Here is a 24206-nt window from a genome sequence, read left to right on the forward strand (position 1 = left end):
GATATAAATGTCTACTTTACTTCTGCTCGTAAAGTCAAGCTTCTGGCAGGAGCTGCAGCAGCAGCTCAGTGATGGTGTCTCTGCAGCTGGGTCTGAGTGGTTGCTAGCAGGGATGGATCTGAGCTGCAAAGTTTTTGGACCCTGATCCAACCTTTTTAGAGTTCTGGGCTGGCCTGAGCTCAGATTTTGGTTCAGCCCATTATAGATATAGGGCTCAGTTGCCACGTTCAGATCTAGGTCCAGGTTCAGATTCCAAACTTGCCCCAAATTTTGTAGTTGTTTCGGTCCGGGGGTTTGGTTCACACCTATCTCTAGCTGTGAGGAGGCTGGAATATCAGGCCACCTGGATAGATGGTAGCAGAGCACAGACCATAGAAGGGATGAACTCTGACACGGCTGTTGACAGCGCTCTTGCACGGGCAGAATTAACTCATGCCTGTCCTGTCGCTGTCGATGAAAAATCAAACAGCACACCCAGGCTCAAGGCCTGAATACAGGCCACAGCAGAAGGAACTTGTTCTGAGAATAAGTGGCTGTGTGATCAGAAGGCAAGAGGTAGTAGTGACAGATGGATGGCTAGGTACCTCTAGCATTACCGACTCTCTCAATTTTATCGTGAGTGTAGAGATAGCAGGTGTTTTTCTTAAAGCCTCTGCTCCTGGAGTCAAGAATCTCAGCTTTTTTTTAATACAAAGTAAATTTCTAGCACCCATTGTTGCAGAGAATAGCTTGAAAATGTGACTGGAGTGCTCCCTGAAGGTTCAAAAACCAGAAGGCAAATAAAAAGCACCCAATATTTCTTTCTTTATTTTAAAAATCTCATGATTTCCAAGCCTGTCTCATTATTCTCAGGGACTAGTCAATCATCATGAGTAAATACTGTCCCCACCTTTGTGGTTTATTAGTTGGCTATGTGGTTGTTTTGGGTTGGTAATGAGCATTTTTTTATTGTATTGGCCTTTTTGTTTAAAAACATCGAAGGAATGCTGGATACTGATTCCTGCCTGTGTGACAGAGATATTAACCTTTGAAACTGGGACCCATGTCATGTGATTGGGGCCAGAAAATAAAGAGCTATCACTTACCAGTGCTCCTGTGTGCTAAACCCATATTACAAGAGGGCCCTTAGTTCCATTCCCCGTGTCATAGATATAAAGTTGAGCTGACAGTTTCCGTATCTGTAGACATGTGCAGCAGCCATGGATTCGTTACCCAGCTGCCACACAGGAGGTAATGAAGGGTTGCAATGTAATATGCTGATTTATTTTTCCCTGTTGCTCTGTACATAGCCTCTTGTCTCTGATATCCTATTCTTTTGCCAGCCCCCCAAGAGAGGCCTGATTGTTCTCCCACTCTTCTGTTCTTACAGGATTATACCCGAGTGGTGAGTCCAATCATCGATGTGATCAGCCTGGATAATTTTGCCTACCTGGCAGCCTCAGCCGATCTGAGGGGAGGTGGGTAAGGCTAATGGCTGGGATAAGTTAGACCTGGGGGGGAGGTAGGCCAGGACCAGATAGTGAGTGGCAGCAGTAACAGTGCTCTGCTCTTTCTGACCTATGTGTTTTACTCCTTGGAATGACCAGCTCCAGTGGAGAAGAGGCCATGGAGCAACTTGGGGGTATCCAGAGAGGCTCTCCCCTCACTCTGTGTAACTAGCCCTGCATGTGGATGCTTCAGACACAAGACAGTAGTTTTTTAGGACTAAAGATGGCTCTCTAGGAAAGATCTGCAGGCAGATTGCAGGCCAGGCAGGTATTCAGGAGATGTGCCAGAGTCTGACCCTTACAATGCTCCAGACCAGAATTCCCAGCTCCCAGTGACACCCACAGGGCACCCAACCCAGCCCCTCCTGCTATTGCTGAGCCCTCCAGTAACCCTGCAGATGAGCGATCAGAATGCACCCTGCTTGTTCTCCAAAACTCACCACACACACACCTGCCCATCCCAAAGCATGCAGGCCAACCCCCCTCGCAACCACTAACATCACCCATCACCTGATGGATAAATGATGCAAACAATCCCTCACCAGCTCATTAGCTCTCCTTCTACTCAGCAGTGCCTAAACCCACCAATAGGTCCCTCAGGTTAGTCCCCTAACCCAACCCCATTCCCTGCTGCACCCTCTGCCTGCCTGCACCCTCTCCATGATTCCCCCAGACAAATGCCACCATCAGCTGTTGAAACCCACTGATATCGCAGATAGACTCCTGACAGCTGCAGAGCCCTCCAGCCAGCGCACTGTGCTAAGCAGACATTAGAGCTTCCTTCTATCTCTTGAAGAGCATCCCAAGGTCACTCCTCCCAGCCGCCAAACCCTCCCACAGTAGCCCCTGAAAAACAGTCTCAACTCTCTTCCTAGCTGCAAAACCCTTCCACTACCATCCCTCCAACGTCATCTGGCTCAACTCTCTCTCCCTTTCAACAGTGAATCCCACCTGCCAACACCTCCTCTCACCACCTTCCCTGCCTTTAGAACCCACCCAATTTGTGGGTGTCGATTACCTGGCAGCATTTTCAGGATTACACTGAGCTCAATTCAGAAACGTGGGGCAACTCAACAAGTGATAGACTTGGGAAAACCAATGACAATGCACTGGGGCCTTTGTTCCCAGAAATACACCGTCATCCCACCAAGAGTGCTGATTAAAACCTCATAACTTTGTCAGCCAAAGAGGCATAAGACACACTGACCAGACTGCACCAGCCTTGATTATCACCTCTACCCTGACAACACACTCAAGAAGCTCTGGAAAGTAGTTGAGCACAGCCAAGTATTGCTAAGGGAGGGGAGAGCCTGGAGGGACTCCAAATGGTACAGCAATATGTTTACATTTTGATGCAATGTAGAAGGCTCTTGCTACTTTGGGGCACGTGTGGGGTCACCTTGGGACTTCTGCTCACTTGGGTCACTGGTGGCCTCATGCATTTGCAGGTCCAGTGTGCCCCGCTGCCTCCTGCTGGTTGATGTGCAGGATAGTACTTGCAAATCTGGTATGGCACCTGCCACAGGTAGATGGGGCTGAGGGGGCAAAACAGGCACCCTCTCAACACCACCATACAACGAAGGTGTGGGTCTGTTTCCAAGGCTAGTGGAAACCTGTGTATGCAAAACAATCACCAGGACCATCAAAAAAAAAAAAAAAAAAAAGGTGGTTTGCAGCATCCTGATAGTTTAGTTTGTTGTCCCCTAATGCCCTTGCTGCAGATTTCCTGAGTATTCTAGTAGCTGGCATTGTACTCTTACTCTATTGGCATCCCTAGTGTTTCTTTTCTTCTCAGGGTTTGACTGGAGCCTTCACTTTAAGTGGGAGCAGATCCCTATAGAGCAGAAGATGTCCAGAACGGACCCAACCCAGTCCATAAGGTACCAGTCTGTGTTGGGCTTGTGTTGCCCTCTCTTTGAATGCCATTGTTAAGACTTCATCTTTGCATCAGGAGTGCACAAGAACTTTCCTTGTGAGGACAAGATACCATCACCGTTGCTGCAGATGCTGTGCGAGGCATTTGTCCTGTGAGATGTTTGAAGCAGTCATGTGACACGGGTGAAAGCTGTAATTTATCAATTCGCTACTCCCTGAACAATGTAAGAAGTAGTGATTTTAAGTTAAACACATTTACAGACTGTTGCAGTCAGTTCAATCTGTCTACTTATGTGGCCCCTATCACTCTAGTATCTGAGTGCCTCACAAATTCATGAATTTATCCTCTTGACAGCTTGTGAGGTCTGGTTGTGCTATTATCCCCTCTTATGGATACAGAATTATGGCACAGAGGCTGAATGACTTGCCCAAGGTCGCACAGGAAGTCAATGGCAGAGTCGGGAACGAAACCCAGTCCAAGGGCTTAACTACAGAATCATCCTTCTTTCCCAGCTTTGAATGTTCAAGTTTTTGACTGAGATAGGGGTGAGGCACATAATGGCTTCTCTGTTGACCGGTGTAGTCACTAGGTGGTTCATTACTGTGTACAGAGCGTTGAGAAAACTAAAGTGTGAAAAATGCTGACAAAACCCCCAAATTCTTGTCTATTTAGACGGCAAGGTTCTTTAACTATAGCACATAGGAATTGGAAAGCATCCAATAAATAGTTTGTGAGCCCTGTAGTGGTCCTCACTGTCTCTCATGTTTCTGAAACCATCAGAACCCTGACAGAACAGCAGTGGATATATGTAGCTGAGCCTTAGTAACAGTCCAGCAGTTGTTTGGACCCCACTGTGCCCATGTGGTTCCTTCATATTGAGTATGTTGTGCAAAGAGCAAAAGACACAACACAAACCTTCTAGTGATAGAATCTAACATGGGGAGGAAGGCGGGTGAAAGCACAAGACTTGGAGCCAGGAGATTTGTGTTGTATTCCCACCTCTGCTGCAATCTCATCATGTGATTGAGGTGCGGAACTATGTCTGGCCAAATTTTCCCCATCTGTAAAATGGAGATAAGGATAATGGGGGTGGTGCATGTTTACGAGGCTTAATTAATGAATGTTTCTAAAGTGCCTTGTGATCTTCAGATGACAGATCCTGTGCAAGGACAAATTATTATTATTGTTTTGTTATGTATTTGCCCTTTCTTCCTTCTCTCCAGAACACCTGTCATAGCGGGAGGCATCTTTGTGATCGATAAGTCCTGGTTTAACCATTTGGGAAAATATGACACTCAGATGGACATCTGGGGAGGAGAGAATTTTGGTGAGTGGTGAAATTAGTCATTGCCCTCTCTTTCCCCCTACCATCTTCCTCCTCACACAGAAAGTGACGCCAGGAAATCTTTGTCAGACAAAATATGCTTTCCTGTGGGCATTTCATGTAATTAATATAATACTTGCATATAGATGGGACGCATTTCCAATCCACAAAAACACCCCACTCCAAAGATCTGTGTATCAATGTAAGGTTCTAGACATCAGACAACCACAGTGTCAGTCAGATCTATATTACTGGCTCATGTGTATATCAAAGATATAAGCTCTTCAAGGTAGGGACCATCTTTTTGTTGTATATGTGCACAGCACCTAACAAGACAGGTCATGATCTTTGAGTGGGGCCTTCTAGGTGCTACAGAAATACACATAAATAACAATTACATCTGTGGTACTTAACATCAGATCTTCGGGAGAGATTCTCTTTTCTGTCCCACTCCACAAGTCTTCAAGTGGAACATCACCACCATTCAACCTTTCTATATACATCCCTTCTTCCCCTAGTAAAGGTGAGTTCTTATCCCATGACAATTGCTTTGAAATGTAGTGTTCCTAGTATGTCAGGCCTCTTTGGGAGTGAAAGCTGGTACAGATACTCATAATGAAGACTCTTAAACTGGGACCAAGATCTAAAACCCTCTGAGGAATATCTCCCCAGGTACTGTTATTTCACATAGCAAAGCACTGAAATCTGTTTCCCCAATACTACCAAAGGTGACAATTGGAGTCATCTCTTTCTCCCAAACGAGATGATGCCATGTGCTGTAGAATCATCACATGTAGATGTAAGCAGTGTCAGGATGAGCTCCACCCTGACATCTGGTGGTGAGGTGTGGCAAGTTGTGGAAAAGAACTTCAGGGGCCGATCTCATTTGCATAGGCACACCCACCACGCCTAGAATGAGACCATAGCTGCCCAAATGGTCACTTTGGCTGCTGTGGGATCCCCAGTGTCTCTGTTATTGGGGCAGGAAGAATAAATTGTTATTACCCTGATTATGGGAACTGTGCTTGGAACTGTACTTGGCCTTTTGTTACGATGGAGGGATTCACCATCATCTAAGTAGCACTCGCTAGGCAAGGGTCATGGGTTCCAAAACTGTGTGAATGAAGAGAGGCTGGGGACAAGTATTAATACTTGGTGGCATGGGCCCCTTGGTGAGGGCCTTACATGCTAATTGCACTTCCTCCTCTCTCCACTGTGGAATATCAGAGCTAATTTTGATTTCATTAGAAGTCTAGTTATAGGCTGCTGAGCTCACTTTGGGCTGACAGTGCACTAGCACTGGGGCTCCCCTACTACAAGCTGAATTCACCTAAGAGCTGAAATCACTGAGTGTTGTGTTAAGCAGTGGGGGAGCCTGAAGATATATTGTGGAGCAGTTTGCGGGACGGCTGGTGAAGCAGTTCGACACGGAGCAGTGTGTGGATGGCAGGAGCTGCTTGTGGGCCGTGGAGCTGAGTGAAGGAGTTCGTGGGGCGGCTGGCGGAGCGGAGCGCAGCTGAGCGAAGGAGTTCTTGGGGTGGCTGGCGGAGCGGAGCGCAGCTGAGCGAAGGAGTTCGTGGGGCGGCTGGCGGAGCGGAGTGCAGCTGCGCGAAGGAGTTTTGTGGGGCGGCTGGCGGAGCGGAGCGGAGCGCCGCTATGGAGCTATGGGGCGGTCAGCTTCAGATCACATAAGGTGCCTCTTACCCCCGTCCCATTTCCACCCAGGTTGGGAGGTAAAGCTCCGCCGATAAACTTTCGAACTCTGGGGCTGCCCTGACCAGGGACAGAGACTTTTGGGGCATTGGACTTTTGGGGTTGCTGGACTCAAGAACCAAAGGGAAAAGGGCATGCCCCAATTTGCCTGGGGTGGGGTTGCTTTTGCTCATGGGTTGTGTTATGAATCCGGTTGGTGGTGTTTCCCCAACATAATGCCACATTGTTTCTCTCTGTTATTAAAAGACTTTTGCTACACTCAGACTATGTGCTTGCGAGAGGGGAAGTATTGCCTCTTGGAGGCGCCCAGCGGGGGTGGTATATATTTGTCCCAGGTCACTGGGTGGGGGCTCGAGCCGGTTTACATTGTGTTATTGGAATGGAACCCCTAGATATTGAACCCGGCCCTTGTTGCTGCCAACTCTGACGGGCAGAAGGGTTACATAAGTGAGGGTTAGAGACAGCAAGAGAACTGAAAAGAGGAGCACAGAGAAATCAAGTATTTGGGACTCGATTAAAATGAATTGCTGGTGAGGGAGAGTGGAATTAAAATAACTAATTTATTTGTCTTTCCTGTTAACTGAAATGAATCTGTATATATCTCTTTCTGTATTTCAATACCTCATGTTGTAATAAAACTACTCCCTCTGGCCTGACTCTCTGGAATTATAAAGTGATTTTGCTCACTATTTGAGCAGTTCCAAACATGGCCTGTCTGCAGTACATATTTCTTGGGATTACCTAAGGAGTTCAGAAGAGTACTTTCCATTAGGCGGAGAGAACCCTCTCTAAGACACATAGGAAATGATGATCTGTCAGAATTCAGACATGTGGCAGTAGGAGGATCATTAAGAATGTGATAAAGCTGCCACAAATTTATTCTGTTTGCATTATTAATTAAATTGCAGATAAATTCCATTCAAAAGAATAATGCATCCCGTGCTTTCGGCTTCTGAAAGGATAAACTAGGAACAGGGAAAACAAAGTTGCGAGGTGGAGTCTTTGTTGTAAAGATCTGATGTCGGGTTACTCAATGTGATATTTCTTCAGATTTCTGTAAACCTCTGTTGGTGCCCATCTCATCAATTAAAATACAATATAAAGCTCATTCCACCTTGACACATAAATTATATATCTATTAGATAATAGGAGGATAATAAAATAGAAAATGGTAATGGATATTTTTCATTTTTGTTTTGTTTATTGAAAACCAGGTTTTTGGTATATGACAAATCTTGATGTTTTTTTATAAAATTTATATTAAAAATGCCACATTTTTTCATGAAAAACAAAATATTTTACGGACCAACCATTTTTTGTGGATTTTTTTTTAAAGGCCATTTTTTGACAAATTTCTTGTTTGAAAATTTCTCCCAGCTCTACTTGTGAGTGAGCAGGGTGAAAAAGGAGGCAGAGTGTGGGAGGCAAATGTATATCCAAAGGGATATGGTAAAAGGATGCTTCACTACACACTCCCCTACAGAATCTTGCTCCAGCTAGGAGACAGGAGTAACTTGGTCCCTAGATGCAAGCACTCCAAGCACGTTTTCATGACAGCGAGATATATTAGGTATGTGGGGTGTGTGATTCCCAGCTTGAGGACACATACCCATGCTAGCTCTGATCAAGCTAATAGAGTGTAGCCATGGCAACATGAGCAGTGGGAGGGATTAGCCATGCTCAGTACATACACATCCAAGACTATAGGCATATACTTGGGGCTGCTAGCCACTCACGCAGTTGCAGCTACATTATTTTTAGCACACTACGTCGATCAAAGTTAGCGTGGGTATGTCTCCCGAAGCTAGGCATCACACTCTCCTCTCTAAGTGTAATTGTACCCTTAGTTGGTAAAAGTCTCTTAGGGGAAGTGGAGAAACTCACAGTGCTTGAGTCATCTAAAACTGCAAAGCACTTGGAAACATCCAGTACATAACAATCCAACATATGCCCCAGGAGATGGGCTAAATCACCTAGTAGATCTTCTCCATCTCCAATTTCTATTCCATATCTGAAGGAAAGAAGTCAGAATAAAATGATGTATTGTTGTGTGAACTGCATCATCTTTTTGTCCTTTTCACCTGCCTTCAAGGATCCTGCTGCTTTACGGATATGGAATAGATACGCTCTCTCTCTCTGGATGTGCATGTGTGTGCGCATGGCCGTTTGTGTCCTTCCACGTCCACCGAAAATCAAGACCTGTCTTGAAACCCATACATCAGGTTAACTGAACAAACTGGCTTCAGGATTTCACAATGGATATATTTGATATAGTTATTAGGATGCAACCTGGCCCAGAATGAGTCAGAACCTAGTTCCAGGAGTGAAAAAGCCAGTTGGACACAATGCCAAAAGAAATGTATAGCTTGGCTTTTTTCAAAGACCTTCCCTGCCTATGAGGTTGGGGAGCTTTCTTCTGCTGTTGTCTCTCAACTGATCCCTGTTGGGCACAGACTGTCTGGGATGTGTGAGAGGAATCAAAAGATAGCAGTGAAAATGTGACTTACTAACATTTTCTTCTTTATTCAGAGGCAGAAGTAGAAGCCATTTTAAAAACAAATAACCCACTCACGTTAAACAATCCTGCCCACTCCTTCCAAAGGAGCTGGACTGGCAACCTGGGGGTGGGAGGCCTGAAGTATGGTAGCCATGGGGCCTGCATGGCAGATTTCAGGCTGAAAGGATTTTTTTTTAACTTAATGTTGTATCTCCTGCCCCATGGCCTGAGGAAGACCCCAGGCGAGTAAAATTTTTGAAGGAGAATCTATATGACCTGAAGTCTGTGGAGGGCCCCATTGTTGTAGGGAATCTTATGCAATTCTTTCCAACTCCTTAGTTGATTTTTTTGCCTACTACCCTTCCTCTTTTGTTGCTTTCACCTCCACATTGAGTGCAAGTGGGGAACCCATCCAGTCTGGCACAGTGATTCAACCTGGGGGGGAGACAGACAACCCATAATCCTTAACAAGGGCCTGTCTCTTCTGTGATGCAATGAGCTTCTGCACATCAAAGTCCCCGTGTTCCTACAATTCTTTAACAAAATGTTGAATTTGACTTCTGGATCGGTTGGGTTTCTGTCAGCAATGTGTGTGTGTGTGTGTTTCTCTCAAATAAACCGGACGGAATTCTGCTCTTGCGAGAGGTAACTGTGAGCTGCGGCCCAGTGTTTTCACTCCTCTACCATTTTTGGCAGAGCCAGGTGGGTTGGGAGCGTTATAATGAGACGGTGTGAGACAACTGAAGCATTAATGTGAGATGTACTGCAACTGCTGGGATTCCAGGGGCCAGGAGAGAGAAGGGAAGGGGAGATACAGTGTTTAGATGGGCAGTGGTGGCCAACTTTGCCATGGCAAGGGGCCACAAGCACCTGAGCTAAGCAGATATATTTAATTGGATATACATAAACCTGATCAGCTGGGTCATTGCCCTGAAATTAGAGGGAGAGAGCAACCCTGGCCCACACTTGGCAGCTGTGTACGATATGCTCTGTTTCGAAACTGTACTTGAGTGATTTCAGTGGGGGCGTGGCAAAGGGAACAGGACTCCAGGCATGGACCGCTTAAGTAAACCAAAGGACCTCCCTGACTCCTCTTCTCTCTGTCATTTCCTATTCTCTCACACCTGTCCACCTTTTTCCTCAATCTGTTCCTTTTCTCCCATGCACCTACTCTTCCCTATAGACTTGGCACCCATTCTGACTTCTTCAGGGGTGTCTATTTTCCTGGGGCAGCCCCATCTCTTGTAGACAGGGCTCGTGGGCCACTGAAGTCCAGTGTCATGTCAGCAATATCTGTTGCCAGAAGCCATTCTAAGTGTCTGACAGCCAAAAGGCCCAGGATAAATGAGTAGGTCTCTTGCTAAAGGGATGGTCTCAGAGAGAGGAGAGGGACGTGAGGAAGGTTGGGAAGTCTAAGAAGGATCAACTCAATTTTAACAAAGAGAGACATGTTTTCTCTCCATCAATTCGTCCCTTCTGGTTTTGCCGGGAACTGTGTCTATGGCATCTATGCAGGGAAAGGAGGCAAAGCCATTCAGGTGCCGGGTATGAGGCGGCTTTTTCTGGCCGGTATTCTTGGAAGTTTTACTTGTATTGCTTGTCTGGCTGTACCTTCTGATGCTTGGGATCTCTTCCAGAGCTCTCCTTCCGCGTATGGATGTGTGGTGGCAGCTTGGAGATTGTTCCCTGCAGTCGAGTCGGCCATGTGTTCAGGAAACGCCACCCCTATGACTTTCCAGAGGGCAATGCACTGACCTATATCAAGTAGGTGTTGGGATATCGCAATGGCAGGTGGATCATCTTGATATTTAGCATGTCTAAATAATCCTATATCTTTCTTTCCCCCTTTCCCTTTTTTTTTTTTTGCCTGGGGATTCAGGGAGGATGGCACGTGATTGAACATTTAACAAGATTCAACCTGAAGCCTCCTGCCTAGGCAAAGAAATGGTGCAGGTGCCCACTGCATAAAGCATATCCCCTTACTCTGGAATGCTAACCCAGAAGGACATATCCTTTGTGTCCCTTGGAATTCCAGTCCTGGGTATTCCTTGCCCCGTCCATCTCCTTCCTTCCATCTGAACCTGCCACAGGACTCAGGAGTTCTTTGTCACATTTTTTGTTACTGATTAGGAGATAGCACATGAGAGTTGCAGGTCCAGATGTACTACAGAGATGTATCTGCTGTGAAAAGAGCCAAATGGGCAGCTTCCATTGTAGCAGAGAAGGGAAGAGAATAAAAATGAGAGAAGTTGGTAGACCTGTTGGGAGGGAGAAAGAGGTTGTTACAAAAAAGCAAAGGGTGATATTGATCTGTGACTAGTCACAAAGGGCACATCTAGTCAGGGACAAAAGTGAATTAAGCTAAAGTGAACTACAGCCACCTCACTTCTGAATGAGCGTGTCCACATAGGCTTAATGCACTTTAACACTCTTTAACTTCACAACACCTTTAGACTTGGTCTGTGCTTAAAATTTAGGTCAGTATAGCTACATCAGTCAGAGGTGTGAAAAATCCACACCCATGACCAATATAGCTATGCTGACCTAACCTCCAGGGTAGGCACAACTAGAGAAACAGAAGAATGCTTCCGTCAACTTAGCTACCATTGCTTGGGGAGATGGATTACCTACAGTGATGGAAAAACCCCTTCCGTCACTGTAGGTTGCATCTACACTGTGAGTTTATGCTGGCATAGCTGTGGCGATGAGTTAACTTTCCCAAGACCTGGTCTACACTTAAAAGTTAGGTTAATATAGCCATGTTGGTCAGGGATATGAAAAATCCACACCACTGACCGATGCAGCTATACCAACCTAACCCCCAGTGTAGGTGCAGCTGTGTGGACAGAAGCGTTTTTCCATTGACAAAGCTACTGTCATTTGGGAAGGTAGTGTTCCTACACAGCCAGAAAAACCCCTTCCATCATCTTGGGCTGCATCTAGGCTGCACTGGCTGAGCTATGGTGCCATAGCTATGTCAGTATAATCTCCACAGTGTAGACATACCCTGAGTGTCTCCATGAGTACATTCCTAAGTTGCCAATGTTCCTTTATCTCCAGCTCCTGGGGGAGCTGCCACAAGCTACTAGCACTCAGCATAGCTTCTCCTTGCCTACCTGCAGGAACACCAAACGCACAGCAGAGGTATGGATGGATGAGTACAAACAGTACTACTACGAGGCCCGGCCATCTGCCATCGGGAAATCATTTGGAAGGTAAGCAGTCCCTGAGCCTGGCTAGCAGCCTTCCTGCTAATCAGCTTGTTCACTGGAAATGGCTTTCGCACTTTCACTGGGAGAGGGTAGGGAAAGGCTAAGGGCAAAGATGCCCTGCCCAGCGCTATCTCAGAACCACAGTTCATATGGCTGGTTAACGAGATTTACTTTTAATTTACTTTATTTTAAATGGCAGCATATGTCCTTCCTCCCCTGCAGTGCCCTACTTAACTTGCTCTAGAATACAAGGCCAGAGGGACCCTTAATGAAATTAAAAGGCAACACATTAAGTGGATAGAAGAAAATATGGTTTTTTACATAGCAGGTAACCAGTCTATGGAGGTCTGAGTTGAGCAGGTAACTGATCAGACATTCCTGTGCTTACGCTGCATCCAGAGCCAATGGGACTGGCTTTTATTGGTATGAATGGCCATTAGGCATTAGAGTTAGACAGGCTGTCTGCCCCACAAAAAGGTTCACATAGGTGTGGGGTAGAGGGGAAGTTGCATCAAGAACAGTGAACTTCCCAAAGAAATTTAAAAACCTAAAGCATATTTATTAACTAGGAGAGTACCCTGAAACCAAACATACCTCTGTGTATGTATCAGTTTATGGACAGCACATGGATATTACTGCATTGGCTTAAGAGATCCACGTTTGTGGTTGTCTCTCAGACACATGTACGTTCAATACTGATGTATCTCCAATATGCACTGAGCTCTGTAGATGCAATATGATGTAAGTGCCACTCTGTGTTTTACATCATGTTTTATTTCTCATGAATTAATAAATTATCTTTTTGAAATGTCTTTGCCTGCTGAATGTTTATCCATCTCTGGTCTGCCCTGAGTGCAGCCCTTGGGCCAGAGCCCAAAAACAGTTCCAATCCCCGTCCCTCTGCTCCCTGTCTGTTTGTGATGGAGAGCTCTCTGTTACACAGAGTACTTGAGCCCCTCTGAGCCCAAAGCTTACAGCGCCATTCATGCAGATCTCCTTATGGCTTCAGTAGCAGCTTTGTGTGAATAAAAGCTGAGTCAGGGCTGCAGGATTTGGCCCTTGGTAATTACATAATGTATAGTAATGGCTCTGTAAAGCTAACATGAAATGTACTTTTAGAAGGCTTATGTCACTGGTTAAAGGGACACCATCAAGGTTAATTGGGCCCTAAATGTGACCTGCTTCCCCACCAGTTACATCAGTTTATAAGATCTATGTAGTTCTTTATAAGGTATGGGCTGTATTATGGCTGATCCCAGTTGGGTCCCTGAGGATGGCAGGAGAAAGAGGATGCATAAAAACAGACTCTTTCCCTTCCACTCACCACACCCACAGAGGGTGAGTATGCTAATGAGGGGGAACCACTAACTCTGCCAGCAGCATCGCACGCCCCACGGAAGGAATGTTTGACTGGACTGGATGTGGGGCCAAAGCCCCGTTCCCCCTGATTCCTGCACACCAGCTAGAGCCAAGAGAATCGTCTGTGGAGGAGAGTGCACTGAACAGCTTTAATACAGGGCTATGGAGTGCAGCAGCAGAGGACAGTCCCTTGCTTCCCCCCCAGCCATATGGAGACATTATGCCCCCAGTGCTTTGTGCCTTCTCCACTACTCATGCACTATAGCTGCTCATCTACCCCATGCCAATAGCGCACCCTGGTCTGTAACAGCCATCATTTAACCCTTGATGTATTCTTTCCTTTAGAACAAAAGCTTCACGTCTCCTCTTCCAGGGAAAACAAAATCAGTGCCAAATGCCAGCTCCCGAGCTACTGGACGCTGATGAGCCAGTGCGTGCAGCACAGCCATAAGGAGCCCTAGAGTGACAATGCAGTTGTTTTTTTAAGTGACCATTTACATTTAAAGTTTCCAAGGAGTCACTGTGAACACAGGAAAAAATCAATTACAAAAATGATTAAACACACCCTTGATCATTGGGAGTGACCTGTTTAGCTTCCCAAGCCAGTCTGGGAACCAGCCGTTGTCTGCGTCTCTCTTCCAATAGAGCCCGAAAGGGACATACAACAGTGAAGACACCTTCTCAGCTCTCCAGTGGTGCCACTGTACTGTGCTGTTTTTCCCTGAGCTAGAGGAAGTGCAAGAAATTGCCAGAGTGTGTGTTCGTTTCTTCAGTCCCCTCCCACATCAGGAGGCCTCTGCACTCACCCCTCCTTGTCTCTCACTTACTTCAATGTCCCTGCTCTGCCCCCATCACATTGGCCAGCAGGCCAAGGGCAAGGGGGCAACGTTATACAGCTTCACACATCCCGAAAACTAGTCCTGCCCTCCCTGCTACCCCTCATCATCTCCGTTCACTGTAGCATTCTGAACAACATGCTTTTGTTTCCAGTATTGCAGACCGCATGGAGCAACGCAGGAAACTAAACTGTAAATCCTTCCAGTGGTACCTGGAGAATGTCTACCCAGAGCTCAAGTGAGTTAATCCTCAACTCTTAGAAAGCTGGAAACCAACTCTCTGAAAGGATGCAGGATCTAGGCCAGGGAGGAAAGCATTAGCCTCAGAATTGAGGAAGATCTGTGGCAGCTGGGAAGTAGGAAATCAGGACTCTCATGTTCAGAGTAAATCCTGCTCACCCCTCTCTTTTTGGCGAGAAACCCTCCTTGATTTCCTGGCCTGCACTTCCTCTTGACCCACCACCAGTTCCTGCTTGGACATTTGAGCTGGGACCTGGGAACAGGGAGGTGGAAAAGGATCTCTACAAGGGAAGTGGGGAGAGGTGGCAGCCAGGAGGCGGGCAGGTGGAAAGAGTACATTTTTGGGAGAGGGAAGGAGTGGCAAGGGCAGGTGTTTTCTTGGGATAGAGAGCTCTATTAGGAGACCTTCAGGAAGCCAGGTGGGGCAGCACCCATTGTTCATAGGGAGAGAGGACATGCAGTCCAAGGAAATCAGGATGTGTGTTGATGGGAGAAGAGCTGCAGACTAACATACCTCTGGAGATGAGTCTGTTAAGATCTTAACGCTCTGTTGTGTGAATACCTGTTTCTGAAGTTCGGGTGCCTCAGGGATCTGAAATAAAGTGGCTTGTTAAGGTATGGTTTGTATACATGCTTATGGCATTGCTGGAAGTGTGGAGTACAGCTCCCTCTAATCTAAGGCTCCAGCATTTTTGCTGCCCACTGTACTGAAGTCCAGGGCCAGATTAACCATTAGACCTAAGACTAGGGCCTCTGACTCTGGAGTCACAGTGACATAATCATATAGAGCCTGGAGCTCCCAAGGAACAAACTACATGGAATTGGGTCTGCCGCAGGACTTAGATGGGAGATTTTCAAGGAAAATCCCAGATTCTGTAGCAACTGGTCTTTGTGAACTGGTAACTGGCACTCTTCCTTCTGAGTCAGTACTGAACCAGTGCCCTAGCCCCGTGTTAGTGAGCAGCCATGTCTACACTAGGGCTGTGTTATTAGAACATGTTAGCTAACACAATCTAAGAACACCCCTTTAAATCCTAGTCTAGACAAAGCCTAAGACTCATTAGGGTTAAATGATGGTGGTTAAAAAGTTGATAGCCGTCTGGAGCCCTGTCCACACTAGCGGAGTGCTAGTTGTTACCACAGTGGAGATGAACTGATGGTAGCAATGGGGAAATTTGGGGCAGGGGAGGCTAGCATAGACATAGCTTTTTGCTGGAGGTGCTGTCTTTCAGAGGAGATGCAACCCTGAAGTCCTAACTCGTTGGGGATATTAAGGATCCCCCAGCACTTTTTGAAAGTAAGGGATACTAATACAGAGTTCTGGCCAAATCCTAACTCACATTCTGCCTCCTCGAATTCCCACAGACATTTCTATTGGGTATAATATTCTTCATTTGCTGGCCCCAACTATTGTGCGGTGTAACTGCATGCTGTATTCCACTCGAGAGGTGGACGCTCGATATAAATGCATACAGTGTATTGAGACATTTCTGGCTATAAGGTGCCATGCAACTGTTGTTATTTTTCTCCCAGGGTTCCTGAAAAGGAGCTGGTTCCTGGGATTATCAGACAAGGAGGACAGTGCCTGGAGTCTTGGGGCCAGGACACAGCAGGAAATTCTGTGGCTGGTGTGGGAGGCTGCAAAGGGACAGTGAGCAATCCCCCTGTCAGCCAGGTGAGGCAGGCTTGAATTTGGCTCTTTACTCCTGCTTGCTGCTTTTTAGCAGCTTTGACACAGTGGTACTGGGAGGATAAATGTTTAGGAAAGGTGTGTGTGTGTGATCTTTGGAATATCTGAGACCCTCGGCAGTGTGTCCTGACAGACAACAGTAGCCACTTCTGCACAGCCTTATAATAAGTTACAGTCTTTCTGCTGTAGGGGGTGGACAACATGCGAGTCAGAGTTTGACAATATGGCCCACAATCAAACCGCTCAGATTAAGCTGAAGCATTGCATGCTGGGACTTGTGTTCTCCACTGGCCACATTTCTGTTTCCAAGCTGGGGTGGCCTCAGGCGTCTCCATTTTATGCAAACTTGATGTGGGCTTTGGGCTTCGTGGCAAATTGTAACCATGGCCTTCAGTTTGACAAAGTTTGGGTGCTCCTGATCTACTGTATTAGATATTGATTCAGTGAGATGGACATTAATGAACATATACAGATTCACAGGCAATGCTCCATTAACCCTTGAGTGCTACAGTGAGCACTCAGGAGTTGAGCTACTTCTCATTCTCTCTGCCTATCTCATCCTTATAGTGTGAATTACCATAGTATCCAGGCACTGAAATACAGTAAAGAAGGGACACATTATTCCTGCTAAAGGTGAGCTGCACTAGGGTTCATGCATTATACTGGAGTATTTGGCCTGAGTCCATGGGAGCATACAGACACCACTTTCTGAGCACAATACAAACATTCACAGGATTTTGAAGTGGTTAATATACTCTTAACTGGCACAGATGCTGGTGGAAATTGAAATCTTTGCTATAATTACTGGAAGAATATATTTAAATACTTATTCAGGAAAGAAAGTCTGCACTTAAATAAAAATGTTGAAAGTACTTTTTAAAACAGTATTTGTAAGGGGCAGTGTCTGGTTAAAAAGCAGTTTTTAAAGAAACCTCATTTCTTTATGTTACTAATAAGACTGAACATAAATAAAACGTAAATAATTTTCCAATGCTAGCAATTGCAGCTCTGCTACCAAGTGGCATGCTACCAGAGCCATCATAGATTCTCCCCCCACTACCCCAGAATCTGTGTGGATCTGCAGGGTGTGCGTTTGCAGCCCCACAGCTTATTCCATGGAAGGGGACAAACCAAAAAAAAAAGGACTTTTCCAAAAGCTACATTCTGGATCAAATTTGACCCAACACTGTCCTCTTTAAATAAAATCATACCAAAGTGCAATCCTAATCTGAGAAGTGATTTAGTAAAACAGCATTCTGGGTTATGAGAAAAAGATGTGTGGGTTGTTTCCTAGCTGCCAGCCCTGCAAACTCCACCTGGGGTCTGAAAGTCATGCACGTCACCACATGTAACGGAGATTCTCTAAGCCAGAATCTGTCCTTGATGGATTTGCTCAGGTGTAATTTGAGGGGAGAATTTGGCTCTGCAGTTGGAGTTTAGCTAATAACTCTGTTGATGATGGGTGAGCCAGAATAGAACTCAGGTCCTGCTCCTGAAGTTGTGTTGGCTCCACAGAGCTAACAAAATGTAAGACATAGGGGGAGAGAATACTTGTCACTAAAAGTCAGCAAATAATACTTAGAGGGAAAAGATCTGTTAAGTAAGAAGATGCCATTTTTACAGTGGCTTTTCTGAATAAAGCCACACTTTATGGTAAGCAGCCAGGACCCCAGCTGCTATAAATTGGCATAGTCCCTGTTACTTCAATGGGGGACTACATTACACCAGCCCAAGATTTTCTCATTTGACAGCCTTGCTACAGCAGGGAAGCAGCCTAAGTGAACAAAGGGTCCCAGTAAGCTATTTCATGCCAGCAAATGCTCATTCACATCTGTTATCTGTTGGGAACAAGTTTGCAGCCAGCATCCAACATGCCATTTAATCAGACTCACTGTGCCATTTCACTATTGTTTAAAGTCACTGAAATGTATTGCATTCGGTCCCTCTGCTGGGCCACTGTCCCAGTGAATAATAACCTTAATACTTGATGGGATGGGTGTCTGTCAAGTGGCATGATGGATCAATGCAATGGCTTATTTTCTATGGATGTGTGTGTGCTGTATGGAAGCGTGTGGGTTTAAATGTATGTGTTTTGCCTAATTTGATAAACTGTCTGTTATCCACATTGGACAATTGCTGTTGACTCCTGGGAGAAGTAGGCAGTGCATTTGCCTATTATGTAAAATAATCAGAAACTGTTGCCCATTACCTCAATTAGGAGACAGGGTCTTAGCTGCTTTGCAGGCCAGTAGAACCCTGGTTACGTAAGGGTGCTGTGCAGGGAGACACTTGGAACCCAAGGATAATCTGACTGTTGGAAGCCAGCTGGACAGGTTTTGAAGTTCACATGTCAGGGTTCCCCAAACCTGAACACAGACTTCAAAGCCTGGTGCCAGACCTGCCCAGGACCTGCCAGCTCAGTCCATGGGAGTCTCTTCTCTGGTAAGGACTGAGAGAGGACTCCAGGATTTGGCTCATTTTTCTGTTATATCATTGCTACCATAATGATGGAATCTGTATCTTTTTGTTTTCTCCTCCAAAGGAGTGGGTCTTCAGTGACCCTTTAATTAGACAACAAGACAAGTGTCTCTCCATCACCTCCTTCTCCACCGGATCTCAGATCACACTGGAAGCATGCAATCAGAAAGACGGCAGACAGGTACTGTACCGCCTTCATAATGCTGTCACTGTCCTATGTTGGTATTAGTGTTGCCTAAAGACAAAGAATTGGCACTGGCAAGGTGACCATATAAACTAAAAGGTCTCTTCCATCTCTAGATTCTAGGATTCATCCCCCACATGTACATCTCTTGTCTTTCATAAACTCTGATGTGACCCTTCCCGTTACTAGGGATGGGATACAGATCACATTGCTCTGAGATACCCAAGGGAAGTGGTGAATGCGTCGTCATTTACTTATTTAGAAATATGTAAAATGTGCTTATCACTCAAAGCTGACCTCGCCTCTTGGGGTGGGGAGACAGGTGCCTCACACAGCCAGGACCAAATTGGGTTTGAGGCCTGAGTTGTTAACTGGAATGGACAAAGCACAAGAGGGGAACGATCCTGCACTTCTAGAAAATGAATGGGACTTACTAGGGCTCTTCTATTCCTGACTTCTGTGCTTCCCTCAGCAGCAAGGGAGAACAAGCATTGCATCATCCAGGGCTGTGCTGGCATCTTTGCTAAGGTACCTATTGCCTTGGTAGCTCAGAGGCATGAAGCTGCATAGCCTATGACCAGTCCACAGCACCATCTGCTGTAAAGTACTACACGTGTCTGAATTTAGCCCTTGCCAAAAGGAAAGTGATTTTAAAAGCATTCAGCCAGGCCCATCTATGGGAAATTCAGCCAGGCCCATCTATGGGAACCAGGAGCATAGATGTCTCCAGAGCGTTGGTTAATGCAGGAGTCTCTCGAAGAGCGGTCACTGTGAATATGCTGGGACAACTCTCACTGTCAAAATTAACCCTGCAAGGATAACCCAAGAGGGCTGTACTTTCCTGGGTCTTTCCCCCTCTGGGCGACCACATGTATCCCGAGCTGCATAATTAGGTCACTCAGCTCTCTGTAAGTGCCTTCCTGAGTCCTCCTCCCAGTCGCAGAGAGGATCCTTGCAGCTGCCAAGATCATCAACTGCCCCCTCCTCCAGGGAGGGGAGAACCGGGGGAGCAGTGGGGCCTAGCACCCTAACAATGGCAATATTGTGGGGGCTGATCTATGTTTCCCTCCCCACAGTATTTCCGCTGTACCTAGGGAGAGTGCAAGACAGGGCAGCCCAGGCCTTGCTCCTCCTCCAGCTCACCCCCCTCTCCTTGGCTCCAGGAAGAGGGGACTGGAGCTGGGCTGGGTGAAGAACAGCAGCAGGGTGTAGCTGCATCATTTCGGGGCGGTGGGGTATGGGGGAAGGCTGTTTCCACACCAGGGTTAAATCTGGGGCAAGGAGCAGGATGTCGGGTGTTCTTGGTGCCCGGGATGAGGCAGCAGGGACCGTTCTGCCACAGCCACCCTAACCACCTGCTTCCTCTGCCACGTGTCTCCGAGGCCAAGATGAGTGCCTGCCCTGCCACCCTCCCCCACCCCTGCAGCTGCCTTTGAACCACTCATCTGCAGCTGCGAAGCCCAGATCCTGAGAAGTCCAAATCTCTTCCTCCCCATTCACCATAGCCCTGTGCTGAGGGCACTAACAGAGAACATGTTCCTTGAGGCTCACCCTCAGACACCTTCAGTGGTGTACATCTCCCTGTTCCTACCATCTTCTCCCAAGACATTATTTGTATTGTCTAGGACCATCCCCATCAACTCTAGAGAGCAACTGAGTTCTCTTGCTTTGCTCCTTCCCCTCTCACAAAGTACCTCAATTCTCTTTCCTCTACTCTGCCCCTCCCACCTCTCCCCACTTACAGGGGGTCAGAGTGCCGCTGCTGAGCCTGGGGCCACAGAGCCCACCCCCAGCTCTCCTCCTTGTTTGGATGGCAGGACACTTGATGCCCAAGTTGCACCCTTCTTGTCCTGGACTTCTGGACAACAGGATTTTTCCCAGCCTTCTGGGAACTATATTTGAACCTAGTGGTGGCCAATATAATGCATACCTTTCAATACAGCCCCCAGCCTTGAGTATGTTAGCGGACATGGGAGTGCAGTAGAGTGACTTTGCTCAGTGCATCTTTCCCATCTCATTCTGCTCTTTAGTGCTTACAGCACTGAAAAGTTATCAGGTAGCTGACAGCTGGAAACTGAGTTAGGAACAGGGTGACCAGATGTCCCGATTTTATAGGGACAGTCCCGACTTTTGGGTCTTTTTCTTATATAGCCTCCTGTTACCCCCCATCCCCTGTCCTGATTTTTCACACTTGCTGTCTGGTCACCCGAGTTAGGAAGGCGTGGAGAGAAGCCCACTCTGCCATATCTCTGTTCCCAGACACTCTCCTTGTTAGCCCAGACTTTCGCTCACACATGAATCACCTGGTAGCTGCCAGCTTCAGTTTCCACTTGATCTGGGAGCTGGGAGAGACAGTCCCAGTCCCCAAAATGAAGTTGAGGCATTGTCTCAAATGGAAAAGGGGGAGCGTGCGGATGGGCAGAGAGGGTGTGGGGAAGGGAGGATCCTGCTAGTTAAAGATCAACATCAATATTAATAGCAGTGGTTGCCAGACCTATGGGTGTGGTTACACAATACCCTTTGTCATCCCAGGACATGCAGCCAGCTTGGACACTGCTAGTAGAGAGAGCTCCAGCTGCAAGAATCCTGATCTGGAATATGAATCCCCAAAAATTCAGAGCTGTTTGGATCTAGGGTTTACCATTAGCCCAATATATAGAGATGGGCCCAGACTCAAAATCTAGATCCAGGGTTGGATTCAGGCCCATGTATCCCATCCCCTCCCCCACAAAATTCAGGAGTGTTTGGAACTCAAGTTTTGGTTCATCCCCATATTTAATTATTTGAAGCATTTAAACAAAATCCTTGTTAACAGACTGTCAGCAAAATCATCTGCTGGGTCAAGCCCTTGATTTGAGTCCAGCTTATCCACATAAGGTAATGGAAAACAATGACTCACATCCTTAGCAGACTGGCTCCAAAGTTTGTGTTCGCATCTTTGTAATGAGACCACTATAAAACTGTCACATCAACACTCTGTAACTCACTCCAACGGCACAGTGAATCCACGGGTGTTCGTGTGCACTGATTTTTCACTTCTGGGGAGAGGAGCCCATGTGCCTCTCTGCCGCAGAGAGGACGCTTGCCCTGCAGGGCTAGGGAAGCAGGCAGAGGTGGCAGAAGCTCGCTTTGAATGGGGGAGGGCGGGGGTAGCCTGAAGTTTGGGACAGAGTATGCACTGAGGAGCCTGTGGTCAAGGTGCAGATAGAGCTTGGGCAGTGGCAAGTGCTCTGGCAGCTGCAGAAAGTCAGAACAGAAAGGTGAGCAACTGTTTCATTCAGTAGCCAAGCCAGAGTAGACTGTGTCACAACACTGGGAGCCTTGCTCTGTTACTGAAAGACAGTTTGATTTGACTGGTTTCAGAGTAGCAGCCGTATTAGTCTGTATCCACAAAAAGAACAGGAGTACTTGTGACACCTTAGAGACTAACAAATGTATTTGAGCATAAGCTTTCGTGGGCTAAAACCCACCTCATCGGATGCATGCAGTGGATTTGATTTGATGTTCAGAAAGAGAATAAAGGCTTGCAAGCTGTGGGCCAGTCGGATCATTCAAAGACTGTTGTTTTTGCCAGAAAGGCAAGCAACAGTTTAACTTGCGAGCCACATCAAAATAGGCTTTGTAAAAACAAATTACTGAGTCAGAATAAGTCCATGTACATATATGCAGGAAAGCACTTGATGGAGAGATCAGAGAATGACCCAAGTCTAAAAGCATTCCAGCCCCATCAGGCTATTCTGTACTGGGCTAAAGGAGACCAGGAACAACATATATTTGGCAAAGCCATGATCACTGAACAGGAACAGCTGGTTGCTGGCAGCACTAATGGAGAGCTAGCCAAGTGCTATTCTTTATGATCAGAACTAGATTTCAAACCAGATGGACATTATCCATAATGATATTTAGATGTTAGCATTTCTACTTGAATGTCAGATAAATTATTACATAGTCTCAGACTGGTGGTGGACGTGGCATTTTAATTTGTAATAAAGTGAGGACAAATATAAGACCAAGTGAGAGTCAGACACTAAAAACAAGAGAATAGAATTGAGAAACCCTGGCATAATATTCCAAGACAGAACAAAGAGAAATCCCATTAGACAAAAGTATTTCATTGTAATTTACCTGAGAGAATGAGACCCCAGCCTGAAAATTAGGACAGTCGCGTTTTTTGAGGGACGACCAAATCTGAAGCCATAGCTGTCTGCCTTTTTCCCCAGCTTGCTGCTCAATGATGCATATTATCTGAGATAAAGACAAATGGAACTATGTGCAGACAATCAAAAAACAGAGTGAAAACCTTACAGTTTTGTAGGTGTCTGAGCCAGCGTCTTGACAGTAATAGCCAAGTAAAATGTTCCTTTCAGTAGACCACAGCTTGAAAGCAATTTTCAGGAGACATGAGATTTTCTCAGCTCCGATTTCCTTTTCGTTTCAGTTTTGTGAATTTCAGAGCTCACAGGGAGAGTGGCAGCACTTGTTAGATTCTGGCCTAGTGCTCCAACTGCCATACAAGCTTTCCTATCAAACACCTCTGTTTACGCACAATCTTCTGTGAAAGATCTCCTCTGATTCCAGTCCTAGGCTCCCTGCAGCTCTGCAAATGCACCTCAGTCATGACCTGCAGTACCCTCTATCTCAGAGCTGGCTCATGGGCAGCCGTGCTTAGAAGTCAGAGCCAGAGCCCACAGTCATAAGATAGGAGTCAAAAGTCAGCCGAGTCAGGACACCGGAAGGTCAGAAGCAGGAGATAAACTAGAAGTCAGGAGCCACAAGTCAGATGCCAGGAAATCCAAGCTAGCGGAGCAGAAGCAGATGGTAGCAGGAGTGGGTAGTACGAGACTCACAGACCAGAGGGGAGCCCAGTTGTTCAGACAGCTTCCTGTTCTTGCTGCGGGCTTAAGTAGGGCCAGCAGGCCAATCTGTCACTCTGGGACTCTGCCAATCGGGCATCAGGGGTGGACCCTCACACTGGGACTGGGCTTCCGGGGTCTCAGGTAAGCTGCTGCCAGGTAGATGGTTGGAGCATGGCTGCTTCCATGAACCTTGCAGACCCAGGTATGAGGCCTGTGGGTCATAACACCCGGCTATTCCAATTATCAGCTTCACCTACTGTACCTCAGTCCTGTGTCTGGTCTACACCTAAACCCTAAGTTAACCTAGCTTTGCCACTCAGGGATGTGAACAATTCAGTCCCCTAAGAGCTGAAGTCAAGCTGACCTAAGCCCCAGTGTAGACACTACTAGGTCAATACCTGTGCTGCTGTAGTGTTTCTAGTGTAAACATACCCCTAATATATAACACCCTGCT

General features: G+C 46.5%; 1 protein-coding gene across 1 annotated transcript in view; it reads left to right on the top strand.

The window, feature by feature from the left end:
- GALNT16 (polypeptide N-acetylgalactosaminyltransferase 16) overlaps window positions 1-24206 on the top strand; it is a 126034-nt gene that overhangs the window by 92378 nt on the left and 9450 nt on the right. Inside the window, exons 7-14 of the mRNA XM_084630268.1 lie at window positions 1370-1457; window positions 3283-3367; window positions 4587-4690; window positions 10535-10661; window positions 12020-12112; window positions 14459-14542; window positions 16078-16219; window positions 18777-18893. Of these exons, the coding sequence (XP_084486394.1) occupies window positions 1370-1457; window positions 3283-3367; window positions 4587-4690; window positions 10535-10661; window positions 12020-12112; window positions 14459-14542; window positions 16078-16219; window positions 18777-18893 (840 nt within the window). The remainder of the gene's footprint in view (window positions 1-1369; window positions 1458-3282; window positions 3368-4586; window positions 4691-10534; window positions 10662-12019; window positions 12113-14458; window positions 14543-16077; window positions 16220-18776; window positions 18894-24206) is intronic.

The sequence above is a fragment of the Lepidochelys olivacea genome (genome assembly GCF_965140295.1).
Source record: "Lepidochelys olivacea isolate rLepOli2 genome assembly, chromosome: 6".
NCBI lineage: Eukaryota > Metazoa > Chordata > Testudines > Cheloniidae > Lepidochelys > Lepidochelys olivacea.